This window comes from Diabrotica virgifera, chromosome 5 (assembly GCF_917563875.1).
Source record: "Diabrotica virgifera virgifera chromosome 5, PGI_DIABVI_V3a".
NCBI lineage: Eukaryota > Metazoa > Arthropoda > Insecta > Coleoptera > Chrysomelidae > Diabrotica > Diabrotica virgifera.
In genome coordinates, this window is record NC_065447.1 from 247,700,086 (window position 1) to 247,724,959 (window position 24,874).

The 24,874-nt window shown below is 33.0% G+C and overlaps 1 protein-coding gene across 6 annotated transcripts in view; it reads right to left on the reverse strand.

Annotated features, from left to right (window-relative positions):
* The window catches only part of LOC126884772 (uncharacterized), a 786,660-nt gene that overhangs the window by 172,879 nt on the left and 588,907 nt on the right, over nucleotides 1-24,874 (reverse strand). For all 6 annotated transcript variants that reach the window (XM_050650993.1, XM_050650991.1, XM_050650992.1 and 3 more), the window contains one exon: nucleotides 1,002-3,710. In XM_050650993.1, coding sequence (XP_050506950.1) covers nucleotides 1,002-3,710 — 2,709 coding nt within the window. The remainder of the gene's footprint in view (nucleotides 1-1,001; nucleotides 3,711-24,874) is intronic.

Consider the following 24,874-nt stretch of genomic DNA (forward strand, 5'->3'; position numbering starts at 1 on the left):
TATGATGGGCCAACGAGGAGCTACCAAATTAATGCGAGGGTGTAATAATTAAGATACCAAAAAGGAGCGCTCTAAGTAAATGTGAGAATTGGCGAGAAATAACACCACTGAGCGCCACATCCAAAATAATGTCCAAAAATATATTGAACAGACTGAAGCCAGAATTAGACAAGAAACTAAGAAGCCATCAAGCAGGCTTTTGCACTAAACACTTCACTATCCACCACATTTGTACTCTAAGAATTATCTTGGAACAAGCTAGCGAATAACAAAGAAATACATATAAATATTATAATGTTTATTGACTTCGAAAGGGTCTTCGATATTACAAACTGTGATGAGCTGCTTGTGGTACAAAGAGAACATGGTTTTATAGCTAATGCTGCAGTTTGTTTTTAGGCCAACGAAAAAGATCTTTGAATATTGATTAAGTGATGATGCTCAGTTGAAAACCATCCCTAGAAATATTTAATTGTATAGCTTTTTATTTATGTAAGTTCAAAAAAGTATATAAAAGTCGATTTTAGATTATTCGTCAAATCTCCGAATTGGCTAATGTCTCATCTACACATCGGCAGACGCGTCTGCGGATGTATCATAACAAGCTGACCACACATCTGTAGGTCGTTCAGTCTGTGGCACTGAAATCCTTTGACCTGTGCTGGAGAAACCGACAACTATCGGATGTGTTGCAGATGCGTCTGACGACGTGATATGCCGTCGGCAGATGTCGTGCCGATGTGTAGATGAGGCATAAGAAAGGTCTATAAGGTGTTATAGATATAAAATTACTAAATAATCGACTTGCCTAGTTTAGTTATTATTAAAAGAAACTTGTGTTATTATTGAAAGTTGTGTGTAGCTATCAATAAAAAACTGAAAATAAAAAACCATGGGTAAATACCATCAACAACATCTTAACTTGTATAACAGAATCTGTAATGATTTTACCGTTAATTGAAATAAAAATACCACCACCAGAAAACCCAAAGATGACTCACCATTAATAACATTACTTTGTTGAGATCTTCTTCCTCTCCTCTGATGGCTCGGTTGAAGACCAGGCGCGGAGACAGCTCTTTTCGGTATCGCGGTCAGTCTATTAAACCCCGGAGGTCTGTATCGAGCACTTTTAACATTTTGAGACAAGAAATGGTGACTCTGACTCTTTTGTATGCTACTAGCGGCGGCTGTGGTGGGAAGACGAGGTAAAGAGTTAGTGGTAGGAGTGCCGCCCTGTAAACTCCTAGGAAGCGTTGATCTGCTTTCCATCTCTTCATCCTCGTCTTCACCGTCCGCGGAACCACCCGAACCGCAAGTAGCATCCGGTACACTCGATCGTCTTCGGTTCGGACGGATCGCCGAAGTCACCCAAAGTTTGTCCTCACTGTTGGCCCCACCGATACTACCACAACTCCGCACTCTATCTAACTGTTCCCGACTAAGGCTCTTGTGGCTGAAGAGCAAGTCTCCAGCAGACCTTCTCTTCGCAGCGATGGCTAAAGCTGAAGCTGAAGCAGACGCTTCGCCTCCCAAGAGCGACAGCTTATTACGAGAGTCGGTAGCAAGCAAAGCAGACTCGAAACTACCGCGCCAACTGAACCGTTCACAATCACTAGCTTCTTTCTCTTCCGCTATATCCGAGACACCTCCAGTCGACTGATGTGCCCTCGTTTCACCCATTAACAAATCGTGAGATCTACTTCTAGGGAGTAAATTATATGGAACGTGGTGGTCTTCGTATCCCATAACATCTCCACTTCCTTCTGGACAGTCGTCCTCCGTCGTCGTACTAGAAGCTGAAGATATTTTATGCTGCAGTCTTCGATGGTAGTGTTTTGTTTTTGGGGAATTACTAGCGTGGCTCTCTCCGCTGGAAACCTCATGCATTAAAGCAACCAGACGACTTCCGATGTGGTGCATAACTTTAGCTATTAGCGGTGGTGAACTGTGAGGTGTAACTTTAGGAACTGTCGCCTCACTGTGGTCTCCTGATGCCATCTTTTCGATTGATGCTACCAATTTTTGATAAACAAAAGCAGTTTCTTTATTGAGTCCATGAGATTCGTCTATAATACCACCGTCCCCTTCGTCTCCCTCATCGTCAACTCTATTATCAAATTTATTAATGATTTGCTTGCAGCTGTCTGAAATTTGTTGTTGCAGAACTGTTTTTGAAGTTGTTATCTCTAGATCAGAGCTGGTGTAGTCGGACGAATCATAAGAATCACTCCAAGTATCTTCACTGCTTAAATATTCTACGATTTCTCTAACTTGATCATCTCTAATACCAGGAACAGTCTTCATGAGCCGAGTAAGTTCATTTTCGAAGTAAACTAGTTGAGGAGGTTTGCATCTTTTGGCACGAGGACTTGGAAGAGGTTTGGCAGTGCAAGATAAAGTAGGCGTCGAGGGTTTGGAGGAAGAACTTAGCTGAGAATTAGCAACCATAGTCTTAAAGAATTGTCTCATTTTACACATCATTAGATTAGTCTCTTCATCTGAACTCCAGTTGTTAAAGCTATCCTTTCTAGTAAGAGATGTCGCTGGAGGTGTTGATAACAGTATTGCTTTATCTTCTGATTTTTTTTCTTCGGTAATGTCTTCGAGTTCGATTTTTAGTTCGTTTTTACCAGATGTGAAATCTGGAGTGTTGTTATCTCTTTGTTCTCGTAACAGATCGTCACAACTTCCAACAAAGCCACTATCTCGACTCTGCTGGTTCTTCGTTGTGGTAAGGTTCGTAACGGCAGCAGGTATTTCTGGTTGTGGTGTTTTGTGACCGTCCTCGTCCGTCTCACTATCCTTTTCTTCAATTTCTTGAGTAATCTCTAAGTTTTTGGATTCCTCTGCATTCGAGCTCTTTGGTTTTTTACTCTTTTTCCTTTTAACTGTATCGAATTGTCCGTCTGGTTTTTCAAAACTGTTTTCATCGTAATTTTCTGAATCTGAACTAGACGAATCTTCGGAGTTAAGTTGAGCTTCGACGGTTTGTTCGCTAACTGCATTGTCTAGGTTATCTAAAGAAGAAGAATGAGACCTTCCTGTACCACGAGCTCGTACCAGTCGCTTTCTTCTTTGTTCCGGACTAGGACGGCCCTCACTGTCGCTACCCACACTTCCATCAGAATCTCTTCTTTCTGCTGTGAATCCCATGAAACCACTCAAGAAATATTTTTCCAGTCTTGAGGATGCAAGTTCTGCTGGATCTGAGGTATCGTTGGGTGTATGGACTTCTTCGCTTCCTCCAAGCGATTCCATTCCTTCGCTGTATATACTACTTGTTTCAGAGAAAGCATCTTCTCTATTTGAAGGTAGGGATGATGCTAACCCGTCCCCAAGGCCAAAAAAGAAGTATTTCTCGAGATCAGTGGCGGAAGTTGGTCGTTCTTTTCGTTTCGAGATACATTGTTCGACTTCACTCTCCTCACAGCTCTCTTCTACGATAGTGTGAAGAGTGAAGTCGATAGCAGCACGATGGTAACCTCTCAGGTCCTCTTCTTGGTCGATCGCCGCTGAGCAGGTTAGCGTGACTTCTTCTCCGGAGGACGAGTCCGTTCCGGAGTTTGTGGCGAATTCGTCTTCGTCCTCTTCATCGTGGCTGAGATTCTCCACCCAGGAGTCGTCGTCTGCGAGGCCTTCTTCGAATGCTGACAACGTGTCGCCGCCCGTTATGACTGTCACGCTTTCTCCTTCGTGGTTCTGGTTATCTGAAAGCAAAAAGCGAATATGCAATAGCAGTTGGCACAACACATTCGCAATCTATTGTCTACTAATGCCTGGTTGCACTAACAGATCTTAAGCTTAAGACGTGCCTTAAGCTCAGCTTACTAACCATACGCGTTGCATCATTGAGTCTTAGATCAATTTTCAGCTTGCCACGTGGACTGCATCATAAACTTCGCATCAGTTAATAGGGCCGTCAATGAGGGTATTTGGCTCCGAATTCCATCCTACTACATCGATTTACTTGATATTCTCACAGTAAGTAGGGAATAGCTCAAGAAACAAAGTCTACCCTATGCCGATGTGTGCTTTTATCTTGGGGGGTGGTTCCCACCCCTTCTCGGGGGTGAAAAATGTTTTGGTTAAAATAGCCACGGAAGAGGCTAGAGAACCTAATTTTAAGCAAAAGCTGTTCTATAATTATTTTTTGAAAACTCAATACTTTTTGAGTTATTCGTGGTTGAAAATTGGCCATTTTCATTGAAAAATGACAGCTTTCCGGACGAATTTTTGCGAATACCTTAAAAACTATACATCTAACAAAAAAACTATATAAAATATTTCTGTAGGTTATAAAAAAACAAAGAGATTCTTTCCTTTATAAATCTTCTAGTTAAAATACAAAGAGGGATAATATGGTAGGTAAGAAGAGTTTGTTTTTTGCTGCATGCTCAAATCGGTGTATTCAACTTGAAATAACAGAGAAACTGTCGATTTTAGGTGTATAACGATACTAATAACATTTATAGTGCTTGAAGAGACCTTTAAAATGAGCAGTATTAGTGGTCGATTACATTCAAACTAAGCGAGATATTCTGCAAAAAAGTTAATGACTAATGTATTTCAAGAAAAAATGAAAAGTATATTTAACCCGTCATCCATCAGAATTTAAATACATCGTTTTACTTCTACAATATTTTTTATTATAGTGTTATTTGTATGTTCAAAAAGTTGAACTGGATTAAAATAAATAGTTTTTGAAAAAAATAAGATCAAATTATAGAGCGCATTATTAAAGTTTCTTAAAAATCTTCCTTTTTCTCCATGTAACTCGACAAAGATAAGAGATACGGAAAAAATATCCCACACATAAATGTAGGGCTTTTTCAGACAAAAATTTCGTTTTTATTTTTCATTACTGTATCTTTTATCATTTTCAAGTTACATGGAGAAAAAGGAAGATTTTAAGTAAATTTAAAAATACTCTCTTGAATTTGATCTTTTTTTTAAACCATTCATTTTAAACCCGTCTAACTTTTTGAACATAGAAATAACACTATAATAAAAGGGATTGTGGAAGGAAAACGATGCACTTACATTTTGGTGGATGGGGGTTAAAATTACTTCTCATTTTTTTTTTAAAATAGATTAGTTATCAATTTTGTTTGCAGCATATCTCGCTTAGTTTTAAAGTAATGGACCTTTAATATAGCTCGTTTTAAAGATCTTTTCAAGCACTACAAAAGGTATTAGTAACATTATACACCTAAAATCGACCGTTTCTGTTATTTCAAGTTGAATACACCAATTTGAGAATGTACCAAAAAACAAACTATTTTCACCTACCATATCTCTTTTTGTACTATAACTAGAAGATTTATGAAGGCAAGTGTCTCTTTGTTTTTTTATAACCCACAAAAACGTTTAATATAGTTTTTTCAGTTAGATGCATGGTTTTTAAGGTATTTGCAAAAAACCGTTCGAAAAGGTATTATGTTTCAATGAAAATGGCCAATTTTCAACTACGAATATCTCAAAAAGTATTGAGTTTTCAAAAAAAATTATAGAACAGTTTTTGCTTAGAATTAGGTTCTCTAGAGAATGCCGCAGTAATTTTAACCAAAAAATGTTCCACCCCTAGGAAGGGGTGTGAACCACCCCCAAGATAAAAGCACACATTGGCATAGGGTAGACTTTGAACTAGGAGATAAGTATAGGCTAGGTCCAAAATTTCATTAAAATCCATGCAGTAGGATAGAATTCGGAGGTAATATCCTATTCTTGCTCCCATTAAGATTTGTTGGTGAAATCAGGCATAAGTAAACTAAAGAAGCGAGGCAGCAAAAGTTTAATGCATTTGATAATTTACATGTAATTGTAGAATGGTTGACAGGGGGAAATGAAATACCAATGGCGATAAAAGTGAATTTTATTTCACTGGTTTGCTATAAGGTCCTACATAATTGACTACAGTCATGGAGAACCTAAATACACTATTAAGTAAGGGAGACAATAATAAATCATTGCCGTTTTACCACCCACCTATCGGTTTGACTAACTTGCCGTTATGTTTTTGTTTGCAAATAATCAGACTAATCCGTTCAAACACGCCGCTAAAATACTTGATCCCTTTAAAGATCCTACCGAAATACAAAAAATATCACGTTAGATAAAATAATAAAGTTCTGCCTATTGCGACCACCCAGAAAACACCAACTAATGGTACTTTGTCTATTTTCCTAACTTCTATAAAAGGCGCATCTTTCCAATTATATTTTCAAAACTGTAGAAAGTTCCGAATAATTTATTAAATCTTATAAGTATTATTACTTATACGACATTCACGGATCTTACGCAATTTACTATTTTATTTGGGAATAAGCCACAATTTAGATTTAAAATTAAATTTATTTGATGTTCCAATTTTCACTTCGGAAATCAGCTTCAATTCTGCTTAAATACTTGAATATGCCAGACATAACCTCAAGCTCTTTGGTATTAAGTTAATATCCCCAAATCGTCGTAAAAATTTGATGGAATTTTTACAATGTGACAGTTTTTCGTATAAAGTTTCCAAGTTTCTAAAATTTTGAATAACGCTAGGCCCATAAATACAGGTGTGTTAATATTGTTCTGAAGCTATTTTCCTGTGGTATCCTATGCAATTTACTATTTTATTTGGGAATAAGCCACAATTTAGGTTTGTAATTAAATTTATTTAACGTTTCCATTTCCACTTCGGAAATCGTTGGATAAACTGGCTCTGTGCAGAATTTTTTAGCCTTCTGCTTGAATATTCCACAAAATAAGCCCCAAAGGGCCTGAGGTTATGTCCGGCTTATTCAAGCAGAAGGCTAGAAAATTGTACACCGAGCCAGTTTATCCAACGATCTCCGAAGTGGAAATCGAAACATGAAATAAATTTAATTTCAAACTCAAATTGGGGCTTATTTCCAAATAAAATTCTAATTATCGAGAAACAATTGCGAAAAGTTAATAAACCTAGAATTTTATTGATAAACTACTTGGAGACCTCTTTATCGACCTGTTTGCATAAATACCTTTTATTTGATAACGATAAAAAAATCAATTTGGCGTATAATTTCATAATACAACAAAATACAATTGGTTTTTATCTTATCATAATGAGTCACTGACATTTCTACGTCCAAGCATATATCCATGTATATACTCGTGTTATGTACTCAAAGTAGGTCTCATTAACAAGATTTTTGGCTTAAGTATTTAAAATTACGTTTTTGATTAGTCAAAGTAGTGTAATTATAAAGTGATTTAACCACTTAATGGAGTCAATGAAGGTTTTCACCTCCGATTTCGTTGAACCTTCATCGATTTTTATGAAAATTGGTGAGTAGTTAGAGGATACCTCAAGGAACAAAGGTGACATGATGCCAACTTGCGCTTTTACCCTGGGGGTGGATGCCACCCCTTCTCGGGGGTGAAAATTATTTCATTAAAAATAATACCATAAATCGATAAAGGGGCAAATTGTAAGCAAAATTTGTTATATAAAGTTATTAATATAAATCAATACTTTTTGAGTTATTAAAGATCAAAAATTTTAATTTTTCATGAGAAAAATGCATGTTTTAAAGCTGTTTTTCACGTGTAACTTAAAAACTATAAGCTTTTACAAAAAAGTTATTATTACCAAAATTAAAGATAATGAAAAGTTGAATACACTTCTCATTTAAAGAACTACACTAATGTTAATTCAAAGTAAGTTATGGGTAATTGAAAGTATATTTTTTTCGACGAGTACGCAAATCTAAGTATTCAACCTTAAATAACGGGAAAACGATGCATTTTATAAAATATACCTACTAAAAACTTGTCAAAGTACTTTCGAATACCTATAAAATGAGCTCCATAAGACGTTAATAGCATCAAAATTAAGCAAGTTATGATGAAAATAAGAGAACCCTTTGGATTTTTTTTTGGAAAAAGTTAAAAACAAAACATCGTCATTTCCACAAAAATTAAAATTTATAGAAATTTTTACAAAAGTTTCTTTATAATAGCATAAGTAATGATTTCAACAATTTTGACCGGTTTAGAATGCATATTTTTGAAAAAAAAAGATGTAATTTAAAAAAATCAGAATTTTTCAGATTATTGTAATTTTCATTTTCTTTTAATAATAACTCCAAAAATACTCAATATACGAAAAAAATGATATATAATTAAGTTTTAGTTTTTTCTGTATCAAATATTTTATCTGTCTTACTATTTCTGTAGGGTACAAAATAACCGAGATAGAAACGTTTAAAGCTTAAATTTTGCTTGCGAGAACCATGTAACCGGGCAATTTAACCTTTTATTTGTAAAAAAGTAAGGGGTTTAGGAAATTAAATTAAACCTGGTTTAAAAGCCTTTAGTTTCAGCTTTCAAATGGTTTTTAGACAAATCTCATGTCTCAAAATTAACGGAATTATTAAAAAAAAAACAATAACATTTTTTGGAAAAATTTTTAAAAGATAAATTTTGAAAAATTTTTGGAGCATAAATTTTAATGCTATCAACTTGTTCGTGGGCTCATCTGATAGATATTTTTAAATACTTTGACAAATGTTTAATAAGTTTGTGTTATAAAATGCATAATTTTCCCGTTATTTAAGCTTTAATACTTAGATTTGGGTAGTCGCCGAGAGAAATATACATTCAATTACCTATAACTTACTTTTGGTTAACACTAAAAGGTTTTTCTAGTAAGAAATTTATTTCATTTTTTATTATCTTCAATTTTGGTAATAATAACTTTTTTGTAAAAACTTATAGGTTTTGAATTATTTATAAAAAATCGGTTAAAAACGTGCATTTTTCTCAAGAAAAATTAAAATCTCTAATCTTTAATAACTCAAAAATTTATGATTAATTTCAATAACTTTATATAACAAATTTTGCTCAGAGTTAGTTCCTCTATCGAATTATGGGGTTATTTTTAATAAAATAATTTTCACCCCCGAGAAGGGGTGGCACCCACCCCCATGGTAAAAGCGCAAGTTGGCACCATGTCACCTTTGTTCCTTGAGATATCCTCTAACCACTCCCCAATTTTCATCCAAATCGATGGAGGTTCAACGAAATCGGAGGTAATAGCTCATATCCACCTTCAGTGACTCGACTACTACACAATATAATCCGAACCTTCCAAGATATCAAGAGGAACACATTAAAAAAATAAACTAATAAGCTAATACATAAGAACGAACATAAATGTTTCTACAATTTATATAAAACAGTCGAAGCAATAAAGCACTGAACCTCCGAAAAAAAAGGACAAGACGGATCTTAATAATTCTTTTTGCATTCGATTCGTGAATGCGCCAGAAAACGTTGTGAACGGGAGCCATGATATAATATTGAAAAACTGCATACAAAAAATGCATTCTTAAAGTGCATCTCAAACAGACAATAAAAAATATTCAGAACTCGTCAATTTATCGGCGGAAATAAAAAAAAAATATATAAAATATATATATATGTATATATAAAAAAATATATAAAAAATAATAGAAAAAAATATAATAATTAAAAAATATAATAAAAAAAATATGTAGATAAAAATGAATGACGAACTTGGACAGTCCATAGTAAAAAGCTTTCGAATTAAGTAGAGGGCTAAAGAAGAAAAGAAGAATGTTGCAGTTTTTTCTGTGGAACTCTGAGAACATCATTTAGAAAAAAATAAATAAAAAAAATATAATATAAAAAATTATTAAAAAAAAGTACAAAAATAATTATTTATTAGTAGAATTGTTTATTAGTAGAATTGTTTATTAGAGATTAATATTAGTACATATTAGTTTTAGGATAAGATACGAAAAAATTACTAATAAAATAAAAAATAGTAAAATTGGCGCAGTCATATAAACCCAAATAAACAACAAGTTCAATTTTGTTATTCAGGGGTTCTTGGGGTCGCTGAAAACGAATACGATGTCGTAAGTGATCTCCGGGGTACCTGGTGCCCAGGGTATCTGGTCTTTGGAGTTTTCGGCAAATTCATTAAAAAATTAGTCAACAATTAATACTCGGGGGTTTTTGGGGTCGCTAACGACGAATATGACATCGGAAGTGATCTTCGGAGTACCTGGTTCCCAGGGTACCTACTGTTTACCTCGTCTTGTGGAGTTTTCGGTAAAAAAATTAGTCAAAAATCATTACTCGGGAGGTTTTTGGGGTCGCTAATGACGAATATGATATCGGAAGTGAGCTCCGAAATATCTGGTGCCCAGGGTGACTACTGTTTACATCGTCTTCTGCAGTTTTCGGCAAATTCATTAAAAAATTAGTCAAAAATCATTACTCGCGCGCTTTTAGGGTCTCTGACGACGAATACGACATCGGAAGTGATCTCCGGAGTACCTGGTGCCCAGAGCACCCACTGTTTATCTCGTAACTAATGATGTTTGACTAACTTTTTAATGAATTTGCCGAAAACTCCAGAAGACGAGGTAATCAGTAGGTACCTTATATCCCTATACCCCATATCTATTGAAAAAAAATTATTATTCAATCATTCAATATTGTCATATTGTCTTCGTCAATATTGTCATATTTCGCCGCTACGGACGCTTTCATAGTTTCGTGTATCCCCACTCCCCACCATGGTCACGCACGGAGTGAATATAAAATAAATAAGACGTTTAAAATAAAACTTGAGTTTGAAATTGACAACTAACGTTAAAAAGGTTATTAGAAATATATTGCTTTTATAATTACAAATCAAATGTTTACCTATTTGTATAACGGAATTTGTATAAGAAAATTGACTCTTTCATCTGTTTTATGTGTCGTTTTACGTTGACGGTTCAAACATTCTTACTGGAAATATTTAGGTAATACTTCATCAGCAATTAAATTTTTCGCAAAATTGACAAAAATAATTGGTTATTTTAATAAGAAAAATACTGTTTTTATGGTACTTTATATTTCCTTTATACTTCCTTTTATGGTACAACCATTAATGAACAGGGGCGTGCGGTGAAATTTGAAACAGGGGAAGCAATTTATAAAAAAAATTGTAAAAACACCTATTTATAATGTAATTCAGTTCTTCTACCATTTTTCGAAAACTTGTCTATAACTTCCTTGTACAAACATGGATATTGTGACATTTCTTTAATCAGATTATATTCAATTGGAAAAGAAAACAAGTAAAATCCTTTATAAAACGGATACATACTACTAGGTATACTCCCTAGGGAGTAAAAGTACCTTGTCTCCCTAGGGACGAAAAGTAGGTACGCCTTTCCTCCCTACAATATCAGGTCAGGAAATGTATACTTTCGGTAGAGGTAGGTGGAAAAAATATTAGTAACTCACTGGCAATATTTTTTATGTCAATACTCAATATCCACAGTCTCATATAAAGCTGTTAGGTCTGAACCTAATGAAATCAAGTCAAAATATTGTCCATAAAGACGCATCAAAGATTTTGTTTGTTTTTCAGGAAAATGTGTTTTTTTAATGTATTAAAATTGCACAGCTAAAGAAAGTCTCGGTCATCAAAATTCTTAAAACCTATTTTTCATTCGTTGACATATTTGATCGAAAATCTGGTAAATTGTATAATTGGCGGTAGCACGATTCGACATCTCCAACATTATCAGTGCGTACCTATTCGTTTCCTTTTAGGCTTAACTTAACTTCTTGCCATCATATTATTCGAGCATTTTTCAAAGTCATCTCTCTCTTTTTGTTAATAATATCTTTAAATACGCTAATTTTTTTACACAGAAACCAATCTCGTTTATCTTGCATTGCAATACATTAAATAAATTATCGGAGAATGGAAATATTTCTGAAAAAAGCTAAGTTATAAAGTAAAATTCAAATAATCTTTTAAACTATCCAAAAATCCTCTCAAGCTATTTATGGTTTCTGTATCCCACATTTCACATTTTCACCATTTTCCAAAACACACATATTTTATAATATACTTATATAAATAATATTTATATTTAGTATTTATAATATAAATAATTCTATGTACTTATTTATATAAATAATTCAATAAAATCCATCTTCATACTTTCAAAAAATCAGTCAACGAAGCCCGTCATTGTCAAATGCTGGTAAATCCCATTTAAATTCACCAAAAACATCTTCGTATGCAATTGACAAAACTGCTTATAAGCTAAAGATATGCCCCAAATTTGAACTCGCCGCTCACCATCTAACCCCGATGATTTTTACATAGGCTTGAGTCGCTGGAGAGAAGCAACTTAAAAATCAGATTATTATGCCGATATAACTCCGAATACCACCGTAGAAATACGATCATGGTCCGAGTACGGAATGATGCAGCATACAGCTACAGCGCTGCTTATACTAGTATGGGTACCTATTTCATTGCTTAGTTATTTACTGTATGACAAAAATAGAGTAAAATACGTTTGTCTTTTCTTATTAGGTAGGTACTTGCTGCTTGTACTACATAATTAAATATTCTCGTACGCAACTTAAAATCCTGCTTATTATGTGTTTGTTCAATTTTTTCAAAATTATCTCAGTTACTCAGATGGTACGGCATTACTACGGAAACCAAGGGAAGCAATGCTTCCCTTGCTTCCATGGACTGCACGCCCCTGTTAATGAAAGCATTAATGACAGCTCTCAAGAAATAAGAATCAGAATCGAACAGGCCAGAAGCACATTTACAAGAATCAAGAGGCTTCTCTGCTGTCGGGACTTAACCTTGAGTTAAAAATACGACTGTTAAGGTGCTATATGCTATTCGTATTATACTAAGAAATGGAAACGTGGACACTGAAGAAAATTGACGTGAGGAGACTGGAGACATACGAAATGTGGATGTACCGAAGAGTACTGAGTATCTCATGGGTAGATAGAATAACCAACGTAGAGTTAATGAGACGTATGTATAAGTAAAGAGAAGTACTTCTAACAATTAAGAGAAGAAAACTGAGATATATGGGACATGTGATGAGAGGAGGTAAATGTCTAATACTCCAGGTCATTATGCAAGGAAAAATCCAAGGAAAAAGATCCATAGGAAGGAGACGTAACTCATGAGTGAAGAATCTTAGGCAATGGTTTGGATGTACATATTAACAACTAATTGATTAGAGCCGCGGTCTCAAAAGTAAAAATCGCTCTGATGTTTGCCAACCTTCGAAGTGGAGACGGCATCTAGAGAAGAAGAATTTTTCGATTTTACAAGTGATTTCCTAGAGCGATTGTAATATCTCTTTTAGTGATTAAATAAACTTATCGCGGACCTGACGATGAGCTGGAAATTGTAGAGCCTGTAACCGGTCAAAGATAAAATAACACCAATTATAGATACTCATGAATCTCTTTAATTTTTTTATCTATTTAGAAAATGGACCCACGTGTGCAAACAATTCGCGGATATTGTAACGTCTCCATTCTTTTTTTCTGTACACCGTAGGTATACGTCATTATTATATAAAACAAAGTGCTAAATAAATAAAGCTTACAAAACACACAACATTTTCTTGTTAATTTTTAACTTTATAATTCCACTTAAACGAAATTTTCCTAACAAAACAAAACAAAAACCTTGAAAGTAAGTTAATTATTCGGTATTGTTGTACGTCAACAAAGAAAGTTATTTCAAAGCGTACCGTTTGTAGGGACACCGATACAACGCAACAGTGGCGGAACATTGTGTGTAACCGGAGGAAGGATACGAGTTTACATTAATAAGGCACTCATAATAATTTAATTTTGCAGGACGAGTCAAAACACGTAGTTATGTACTAAGAAATAGTAGAATGTACTACATATACTAAAATCAAAATAAAGATCTATAGAGAATTCTTCTATACATTCACAGCTTCTAAGTTGTGCTCACGACAAGGCGCCGACCCTCGCCCCCTGGTATCCCTCGTACTGCTCGTAATACCATATTATCGATCGCCAGATGCATTATTTTAAATGTGAGCGTTCACCAAAATGAAGAGTAGGATACTAAGGCTAGGATACGATGCGATGGTCTCCGTAGTGAACAAACCACACAAAAGTGAAGTTTCTTTTGAATGATATATTTGAAACTAAAAATCGTACAAAATTTTCTCTTCTTTTTCACCCCTGTAACTTATTAAAATAAACATTATAGAAGTTTTCTGGAATTTTTGGCCCTCGGTATGTAATCTTTCATTTTGCGTTTAAATTTTGGAAAAAGACTTACTTGTTTTCCCAGGATTCGAAAAAAAAATGAATGGATTTAAAAAGCATTTGACCGAAATTTTGCACAAGTATTATATATTTTTGTAATCAGTATTTCAAAATCTTTTAAATGAGGTATCACATGATGTACTTTCCCATTTAAAAAATCAAACATGACTATTACCTGAAGAGGGATATCGTAAAGTTTGAAACATTGATGCTATAAATATACTATGATTATTTTAAAAATTGACCTGTCCGAGCGCTTTGCTTATTTGCTAAAAATAAATAAGTTAATATTGGGTGGGGGGAAGGGGAGTTAAACACTTATTCCAGCGCACTGTAGAACCACTTATTTACATGTAAAACTGTATGCCAGATATCGTTGCATCGGCCTGCATTGCGTCGAGTTGCATCGGATCAGACAAATATGTTTCTGACTTAAAGTTTTTTGTGCACTTTTAAAAAAGTTATTAATGATTAAAAAAATCGTGTTTTGAAGCTTTTTTGCAGTAACTAAGCAACAAATTAACAAAAATAACTTTACAAACTCCCATTTTAAAAGATCTTTTATGCTTTTTCAGTAAATTGTCACTTTTCATATAATTTACAGGTCTTCACCTTCACCTTTCGTATTTAAAATCAAATAGAGAAGACAATAAACCTTATTAATACTTTTGAAAGAAAGATATTAAGGAGGATACTGGGACCCATTTGCGACTATGATATATGGAGAATAAGGTTCAACCACGAGTTATACCAATAGTACAAAGAACTCTATAGCAAATTATGCAAAAATACAAAGATTGCGCTGGGCAGGTCACCTTATAAGAATGGATAACCACAGAACACCTAGTAGAACGCTTAGCGTAACTATAGTGGTACGTCGGCCAGTAGGAAGGCCAAGAAAGAGGTGGATAGACGAAGTGAGAACCGATGCTAAAGAGATATTGAGGGTGGATAACTGGAGAAGAGCAGCCAGAGCAAGAGATACTTGGAGGCGGAAGCTGGGGGAGTTATGCTGTAGCGCCGTAGGAGAGAGAGCGGCCTTACAATTTTTTTATCTATTGTTTATAACTAAGTAAAAACTTAGTCCAGAAAGCCACTGCGCATCCGCTAGGAAAAATATTCTGATACTGATTTTTTGCACAATCTTACTCAAAAAGAACCCCTTTTAACAAATTTGCATGTTGCCAGGTCCAAAAGTGTGTCAAAAATTTTTTAAACGTTTTTTTTTGGATTTTTCCTACAATTATTTTTTTGCACCGAACAAAGTTTTTTTAGGTTTTTTGGATCATTTCAAACAGAAAGTGACTTCTCTAAAGTTGATAGTTTTTGACATATAAGCGATTAAAAATTGAAAAATTGCGAAATCGGCCATTTTTAACCCTCATAAACTATGTGAAAGACTGAAAATTTCAATGTTGCCAAGGTAGGTAGATATTCTTTAAACATCGATTGATAAAATCCGGAAAATTTTTTTGCAATACAATATCAAAAACCCCTTTGTTTTTTAATTGCTAATCAAGCGGGCGAGACACTATTTTCAACCGTTGCATGTATATGTAATATGCGTACATAATAATATATGTGCCGAAAAATATTCTGATTCAATTTTTTTTCACCATCTTGCTTGAAAAGTTTCCCTTTTTTCCCAAATTTTAACAAATTTGCATGTTGCCAGAGTCAAAAATGCGCCAAAAAATGTTTTAAACAATTTTTTTTAAACTTCAAATTACTGTTTTCCGATTACATCTACATGCAACGGTTGAAAATAGTAACGCGCCCGCTTGATTAGCAAAAAAAAACAAAGGGGTTTTCGATATTATATTGCAAAAAGCTCTTCGGGATTTCGTCAATCGATGCTCATGGAATATCTACGTACCTTGGTAACATTTAAATTTTCGGTTTTTCACATCGTTTTTGAGGGTTAAAAATTACCGATTTTGCAATTTTTAAATTTTCAATCGCTTATATCTCGAAAACTGTCACATTTAGAGAAAAGTCACTTGAGACCTTTTCATTTGGAATGATCCAAAAAACCTAAAAAAAATTTGTGCGATGCAAAAAAATAGTTTTAGGAAAAAAACAAAAAAACCTTTAAAACAATTTTTGACTGCCTTTTGATCCTGGCAACATGAAAATTTGTTAAAAGGAGACCTATTCAAGCAAGATGGTGAAAAAAATTGAATCAGAATATTTTTCCGCACATATATTTACGCCTATTACATATATGCAACGGTTGAAAATAGTGTCGCGCCCGCTTGATTATCAATTAAAAAACAAAGGGGTTTTGGATATTGTATTGCAAAAAACTCTTCGGGATTTCATCAATCGATGTTTAAAGAATATATACTTACCTTGGCAACATTGAAATTTTCAATTTTTCACATAGTTTATAAGGGTTAAAAATGGCCGATTTCGTAATTTTTAAATTTTTAATTATCATACAGTTTGTTGGTCTGTGTCCATCGAACTGGCAAGTACCACACGTTATCATCGAGCAGTGAATCATGTTGCCCTTAGAGCACTCTTAAATATTTCTTTTAACATCGACTTAGAGTCGCTACTAACATCAGTTTTTACAAATGTAAATCATATTTCTCGATGTCACCTATTCTATAAGGTTGCTAATTTCATGTACTAAGCAGAACGCACTGATAATGATCTGATCTAGATCGAAAACGTTTTGCGAATAATTTTGGATGACTTTTTAATAGTTTTTCAATAAACTTTTTATACCGTTATACAAACGAAGTTTTTACTTGTTCTGTATGATTTTTAATTATGGTATACAGCCAGCTACTGGGACTTTCCCATTGATTTTGTTTTAAATTTTTAATCGCTTATATGTAAAAAACTATCAAATTTACAGAAAAGTTATTAAAGACCTTTTCTGTTTGGAATGATCCAAAAATCCTAAAAAAACTTTGTTCGATGCAAAAAAATAATTTTAGGAAAAAAACGAAAAAAAAACGTTAAAAAATTTTTGACCCACTTTTGGACCTGGCAACATGTAAATTTGTTAAAAGGGGTCCTTTTTGAGTAAGATTGTGCAAAAAAATCTGAATCAGAATATTTTTCCTAGCGGATGCGCAGTGGCTTTCTGGACTAAGTGACGTTTAATCTTTTGCACATTTTGTTTATTACATGTGTTATCACTAAATTTATCAAAAGCAGTTGTATCAAAGATTGTCATGGGGAAATCGTTACTTCCATGGTCTTAACTGAAAATAAAATCCCGATTATGTTATTAAGCATAATCGGGGTACTGCTGTGGTTAATTCATTGTTATAATTTGAATATAATTTTCAACCCTTAATCGACACATTCAGCAAGTGCATTGACCGGCAGTTCGCTTGTAACGCTATCAATATGAACCTCATCGTCGAAGTTTAACAATGATCCGTTCATTTCATGCAAATATAGTGTGTTTGAAAATGACAAATATGATGTTTTACCTAACGTGTTTAACTAGCATAAATGATAAGATAAGATATTTGTTTATATTTGCTGGTAGGGTATGATAACAATCAATTTGCTGAGTATTTCTATAACTAATATTATGATATTAATATATTATATTACTTTCTCGGACAGTTCAATTATTATTTGTTGGGTTAGAGGACGTTCTGGAATATTTGGAAATTAATAAGTCGACAAATTAGCTAAATCTGCAGCTTTAACCAAACGAAACATAAACAACATACCAGTAACCGATATAGATAATATCAGTAAAAACCATTGCAAACAAAATTGGCAACGTGTATATAACCAAAGTACAACGGGAATAAATTTTAGAAATTGCCAACCACTAACTCCCAATGAGAGATGGTTTAAACAAGAATCAAATAGGCCATTTATAAAAACAATAAACAGAATGAGGTCAAATCACGCACTAACCCCAGCATACAACATACAAACACAGCATAGGTATCAGTGATAACCCATAATGGGAGATCTACAGCACCTCATATTGGAGTGTGGACAGTACAGACAAAATATTAAAGTAATGTATCAAAAGTTAATTGTTCTAAATTGTCTTTTACCTGTCAATTTAAACGAAGTTCTTTTTCCAAAAAATAAGCAGACGTTACAATGTCTTTACGAATATGTAACGTCCTGTAAATTTAAATTTTAAATAGGCTTAGATAATAAAATTCAAAAATTGTAAAAATATCACACAAAATTGAAAAATGTATCCATTAATATATTATAACACCCTGTAAATTTAGATAATAAGTAGGCTTAGATATTAACTTAAAATTGTTATTGTAATACCATACAAAAAAAAACAAATAGTCTGGCTAATATGTCAAAGCCATTAATAAAAAAAAAATAAAAAAAACTAAATAAAATAAACTATACTAAATTTACAATCAAGATGCAGTAGAAATAAACAAACCAAGACACGTCCCGAATCATAATTTACAATGTATAAACTCTGGAGATCATGATTTGGGATTTACAATGTATATATACATGTAAATATGTATATACTGCATCTTGTATGTAAATTTAGTATAGACATAATTCTGTTTTGCTACAAATAAAATAAAATTTTCCTCTATATGTATTGGCATTCTTATTGTAAAAGTCGTAGATACTAATAAAGAGATAGTTTTTTTTCTTCATATGGTTGTTTAAAGTTATCGTGTTGTTTCGTCTAAATTGTTGGAAATATTCAAGAAGACTGCAGCTTTTTCTTGTTACTCTTTATAAGTAATGCTGCTTGTTCCTTGGCGGATTGTTACCTCGACAGAAGGTTGTCGCTCCATATTTTGCTGTATCTATTGTGTATAATTGTGCAGATATATTCATGGAGTATTTCGAACACAACATTCATTGAAACAAGACAAACCAAACAACCCACAGTATGGTCGAGATAAGTAGTGATGTGTTCTCCATTTGGCCTCACAGACCAGAAGCATTAAATAAATTTCTGATGGACAAGAAACAATAAAAAAGAATCAATCAAATTCAAATTCACGATAGAAAAACAATTAACTACCTTTTCTGGATGTGTTAATCATAAAAGAGAAGACAGGATATGCAGACAAAGTTTAACTAAAACCACTCAAATCACAATGTAAACATAAAAAAAAATTATCAACACATATGTCCTACTATTCTAGCGTTTTCCTATTAGGAAAACGCTGCGATGGTATAAAAAATTGAGGAACTGAGGAAAGAAAAAGCAACCCATAATCATTTCATTAAATTATTTACCTGAAAACATTAAACTGAGGACTTAACTTGGAAGGGTTTTGTGTAAACGTTGCAAAATAAGCTAGCACAAAAAAATAAGAAAAGACTCTTCTTATCATTATACAAAATGTTTCGATTCACCAGGTTTGTGGGAAAACGCTTTGAATAATTTATCAAAAAGTGTAGTTGTTGATTTAATTTTTGTTGTTTGTTTGCTTAATTTTATTTGGACCATCAATATGTTTTTGTAATACACTTTATTTAAAAATAAAAGATTTGTTTCCCGACGCATACTTTTCATGTAAATATTTTTATTTTAAATAAATATGAACAACATACCAGTGCAACATGAGCACACCAATCAACAGTTTGGTTCGGTATGCCCATAACGCACCAGTACGTTATCAAAAATAAAATAAAGAAAAACCTTTTACTGCATTTAACTATGTATATTTTCCATAACGGGAAAGTTTTCTAGTTATTAAAACCGTTACCATTTAATGGGTTAAAAAGAGCTGGAACCGGACTTGAACTTTGAGACATAGGTATAATGATGGGTGAGATATTAAGATTTTAAGGATACGAGGAAGAAGAAGCTTAAGGACACAGCATAATTCATGGCTGAGGAGTGTAAGAGCATTGTGCAGTATTGGAAATGCAGACGAAATTTTATAAACTTGATGGAGATGGACAATTACGAATATCTAGCATGGAAAAGTGGGAAAGTATATAAAATAAAAGAATTGTTAACTAATGAAAATATTTCATTTCCTGATTCTTCCAATGATTCTTTCATGCCGGAATTACTAAAATTAGCAAAAAGTAATGAAAAACCAAAAATATTTATAGTAGACCGGATTATACATAATTTTGGACATTATTATTATTATTTATTTAGCGTTTTAGCGTATGGCTATATCACATTTTTTGTATATAAATAAAGATAACAATACATTATAAATAATAATTAATTTTTATAAGCGAAAATTTAGTCGGTAAATATATTCAATCGACTTATTGGTCGTCACTAAAAAATCGGACCGATTGCCACTGTACGATCTGATGGAGCATTCCTCCACCAAATGCTTATAGGTCTGGATCCCGCGTATGAAAAAAAGTTGATTAATAGCAAGCTGAAAATTTGTTAATAGCTTAAGGGTGTCTAGTCGGATAAACTTTGATATATGGGAACACTGGAACAGGGGCAGTTTTAATTGTGGAACAGTTTAAAAATTTGGAACGGTCAACCTCGAAAACGGCACATTTATTTTGTCCGACAGATAGACAAATAGACTGCTATTTGTCACCTGTCATCATTCCTGTCATTTGACATATTCTACATGTTCCACTCATTAAAACGCCCATTTGCTGATAAATAGCAGTCTGATTTTTGCATGAGAGTTTAATCTCTGTTCGGAGAGTTTAAGTCTGTTCTGTCGGACAAAATACTTGTGCCGTTTTCGTGGTCTGACCGTTCCAAATTTTTAACCTGTTCCACAATTAAAACTTCCCCTGTTCCAGTGTTCCCATATATCAAAGTTTGTCCGACTAGACATCCTTAAGCTATTAACAAATTTTCAGCTTGCTATTAATCAACTTTTTTCTTCATACGCGGGATCCAGACCTATTAATCGTTTAATTATTTATTTTGGACAAATGTGTTCAGACATTCAGACTGCCTCCTTATCATCGTGAATTCAATCTCTTTAAACATATTTGGGGAATATGCCAAACTTACTACAATTGTATTGGACGTAACGGTTACAGTGGCGCAGTAGTGACAAGCACTGCTTAGGAAACGTGACAAGCAGCATTGAATACTGCCACTCCTGCAATTTGGGAAAAAAGTGTGTGGAAATGTGAAAAATTAATGGAAGAATATTGGATGCGTGAAAATCGCATCAAAGCAATTAACTCAACAATCCAAATGAAGATACGACGACAGTTATTATGAGTATAGATCTATTTCTTGATTACACTGGTAGGAAAACGCTTTCATTTTCTCATTAAAAAAATTTTTTGATAGAAACAGTCTGACAAATTTTAATTTAGAAACGGTAATATGTATTTGTAATTTTCTTCTATTATTGCATTAATTAATTGTATATTTCTATAAAAGAATGTAAAATACACTATCGGTTAAAAACGTTATTCTTGCTTGTCTTCGACAGAGCTTCAGAAATTGGGAGAATTTGCTATTAACTGTATTTCCACTTTCTTAAAGCTCAAAGCTTTTGTCCCTAATCCAAAATAATCGCAAGTTCTTGAAATATACTCGTACCATATTTGACTATAAATAAATAAAAAAATAAAACGTAAACTAAATAGCATATAAAACGTGCTCCGTATTTATCGCAGTATTGTTTATAAACATAAACTAAATTGAATTTTTATTGTTATTCTTTTCGATACTTTTTACGGTCCAATAGTAAATAATGTTTATGGCATTTGGCAGCACTGAAAGCAATATTTAAAGCGCTACTGCATAAGCTGATAAGATAAAAATACAGTAATCGCAATGCATTTATAGCAAACCAGTGAAATAAACTTTTTTCGTCAGGTGTATACTGAGAAATTATTTTTGTGTGATACTCCAGGGAAATAAGGCGAAAAATATCATGTTCGGGACACTGATCCAGCCAGGTTTCAAATGGGATTTCTGGGTACCGCTTATAGGAATAATGCCGGTTTAACGAATACACATTTTATGTTCCAAAACGTTTTTAATAGCCACCAATGATCGGTTATTAGAATATCCCTGTTATAGGAATACTTTTGCTTGGCACGAAGGCTATTCCAATAATCGGGTTCGACTGTATATACCTACATTATAAATACAAAAATGCCTGTCATATTTCGGAGTCATAAATGTCAGTATTTTCGTTTTATCGCTACAGGTAAAAATGGGGTAATTTAATATATTATTTAGAGTATTCATCTTTTAGTAGATGGTCATAGGTTTAAAATGGCGGTTATTGAATTTTGGTCGGGTCATTGGCGTTGCTTCGGAAAGTGCAAAATAAAATGAGGCTTAAATTTTCTAACATCAAATTTGCTAGAACTTTTGCAAAAATGAACTTTGATATTGCTTTGATTGAACTTTAAATGGCTTTGATATTGCATGAAAAATTGATTCAAATAGTCTTTACAATGCACAACCAAAGGACATCGCACACATCTTATGGAAAATATAATGTCACTCAAATTCAATAAAATTTATACGATTAGATTCGTTTTAATATAACGATCAATTCTTATCATTGCGCCAACTCTTAATTATGATTAATTACGGCGCAAATTGCAATTAAAGTTTATCGAAATCACATTTTTGGAGTCCATAAAATGTTCGTTTACAATCATTATTGCTCTGAGTGCTATTCATAACAGCTTAAATCCCGCTGGGCCTAAGCGGATTAGTAATACTAATCCGCTGATTTATGGAGTACCGAAAATCTGGGTATTTTAAGATATTTTTTCTCTCTCTAACTTATGTACCTACCCATTTGATTTCAGATTTATTTATATCAATTTCTGCTCTTATTTTTGAAAATAGAGAGTTGGCGCAATGATAAGATTTGATCGTTAATTTAAAACGAATCTATTGGTATAAATTTTATTGAATTTGAGTGACATTATATTTTCCATAAGATGTGTGCGATGTCCTTCAAGATGATTTGTCAATTAGTTTAAATTGTATTCAATTTGTTTATACCACAGAGCGTTTTTTTGCAACGTTATTGGTTAGAAAATAATAACGAGATAGCGATTCTGTGGGTACCACATGAAAGAAGATTTATATTTTCAACAAATTTTAAGAAATCAATAAAAGTCATTTTTACCATTGCAAAAACACTTTACAAAAGTAGAGTTATTTTTGGCTCATAAATAATTTGAACGACTTTGTTAATATTGACTGTAGACTTAATAGGACTGTAGCTTTAATATTTTTTAAAAACCTGGTATTATTACACGAATTTTCACAAAAAAATCGACTAGATCAATTAAGGTCAAAGTTACCCACTTTTTTTATTTAATTCACAGCTATTTTGTTTATAACAATTAAGGAACCTAACAAGGAATTATAAAATCCGTGCACTCAAAAAATGAAATTGATTCTTTAAACACATGCTACTTTTAATATCCCGGAACTTGTGGATGGAATTTGATAATTTTTTTTCAACTTGTATATTCGTAGAGTACATTATGTACATTCGCCCCCCCCCCCATTTTGTTTTTGTAATGTTATTCATAAGGTTGAACCCCCTTATCACTCAGGAGTATGAAAAATAGAGTACCACCGATTCTCAGACCTACCGAATATACATATAAAATTTAATAAAAATCGGTCAATCCGTTTCGGAGGAGCATGGCAACTAACACTGTGACAGGACAATTTTATATAAACAAAGTAGCTGTGAATTAAATAAAAAAAAATGGCTAACTTTGACCCTAATTGATCAAGACTAATTTTTTTTTTAAAATTCGTGTAAAAATACCAGTTTTTCAAATATCAAAGTGGATTTAGTCTACAGTCAATGTTAAAAAAGTTATTCAAATTATTTATAAGAAAAAAACTCTACTTTAGTAAAATGATTTTGCAATGGTAAATATGCCTTTCATTGTTTTTTTAAATATATTGAAAATATATAATAAGTCTTCTTCTTTCATATGATTTCAACAGAATCGCTGTCTCCATATTATTTTCTGAGCAATAACATTGCAAAAAAGCTCTGTGAAACATTGGATATAATATTATGGATAAACAAATTGAATAAAATTTAAACTAACTGACGAATCTTGAAACTTGGATTTTTTTTTGCATTATAAGGAGTGATGTAACGAATATTCGCATTCGCATTCGCATTCGCGAATATTCGCATATTTTTGCATATTCGCATTCGCATTCGCATTCGAGAAATTTGTGCGAATGTTTTGCGAATATGAAAATCAGATAAAAAAATAATTTGATGTCTAATATTAGGTTAATAATATTGTTCTGAAGCTATCTTTTACGGCATTTATGTAATTTACTGTTCTAGTTGGAAAATAAGCCACAATTTAACTTGAAAAATAATTTTGTTGAAGTTTCGACTTCCACTTCGAAGGTCGTTATCTAAATATAATAGATAACGACTTCCGAAGTGGAAGTCGAAACGTCAATAAAATCATTTTTCAAGTTTTAATTGTTAATTATTTCCCAATTAGAATAGTAAATAAGGTTATTAAAATCAAAATCTATTCACTTTTCATTTTTCTATTAAGAAAAGGCGACAAAGAGCAATTTGAAAACAACAAATTATGCAATGTAAACAAATAAAACAAATTATTCCCTAAAACTTTTATTAGCCTGAAGCTTTTAATTTTAGACAATCAATCAATCTTGAACGAACTAAGGATTATTCAGCTACCAATATATAAATAATACTATAAATAGTCTATGTTTTTTTAAGTCAACAGTTTAAACAAACAAAAATAAACAAGTTAATAATCAAAATTTAAAAGAGGAATATTAAACTTTAAAAATAAAAGTCTCGACGCC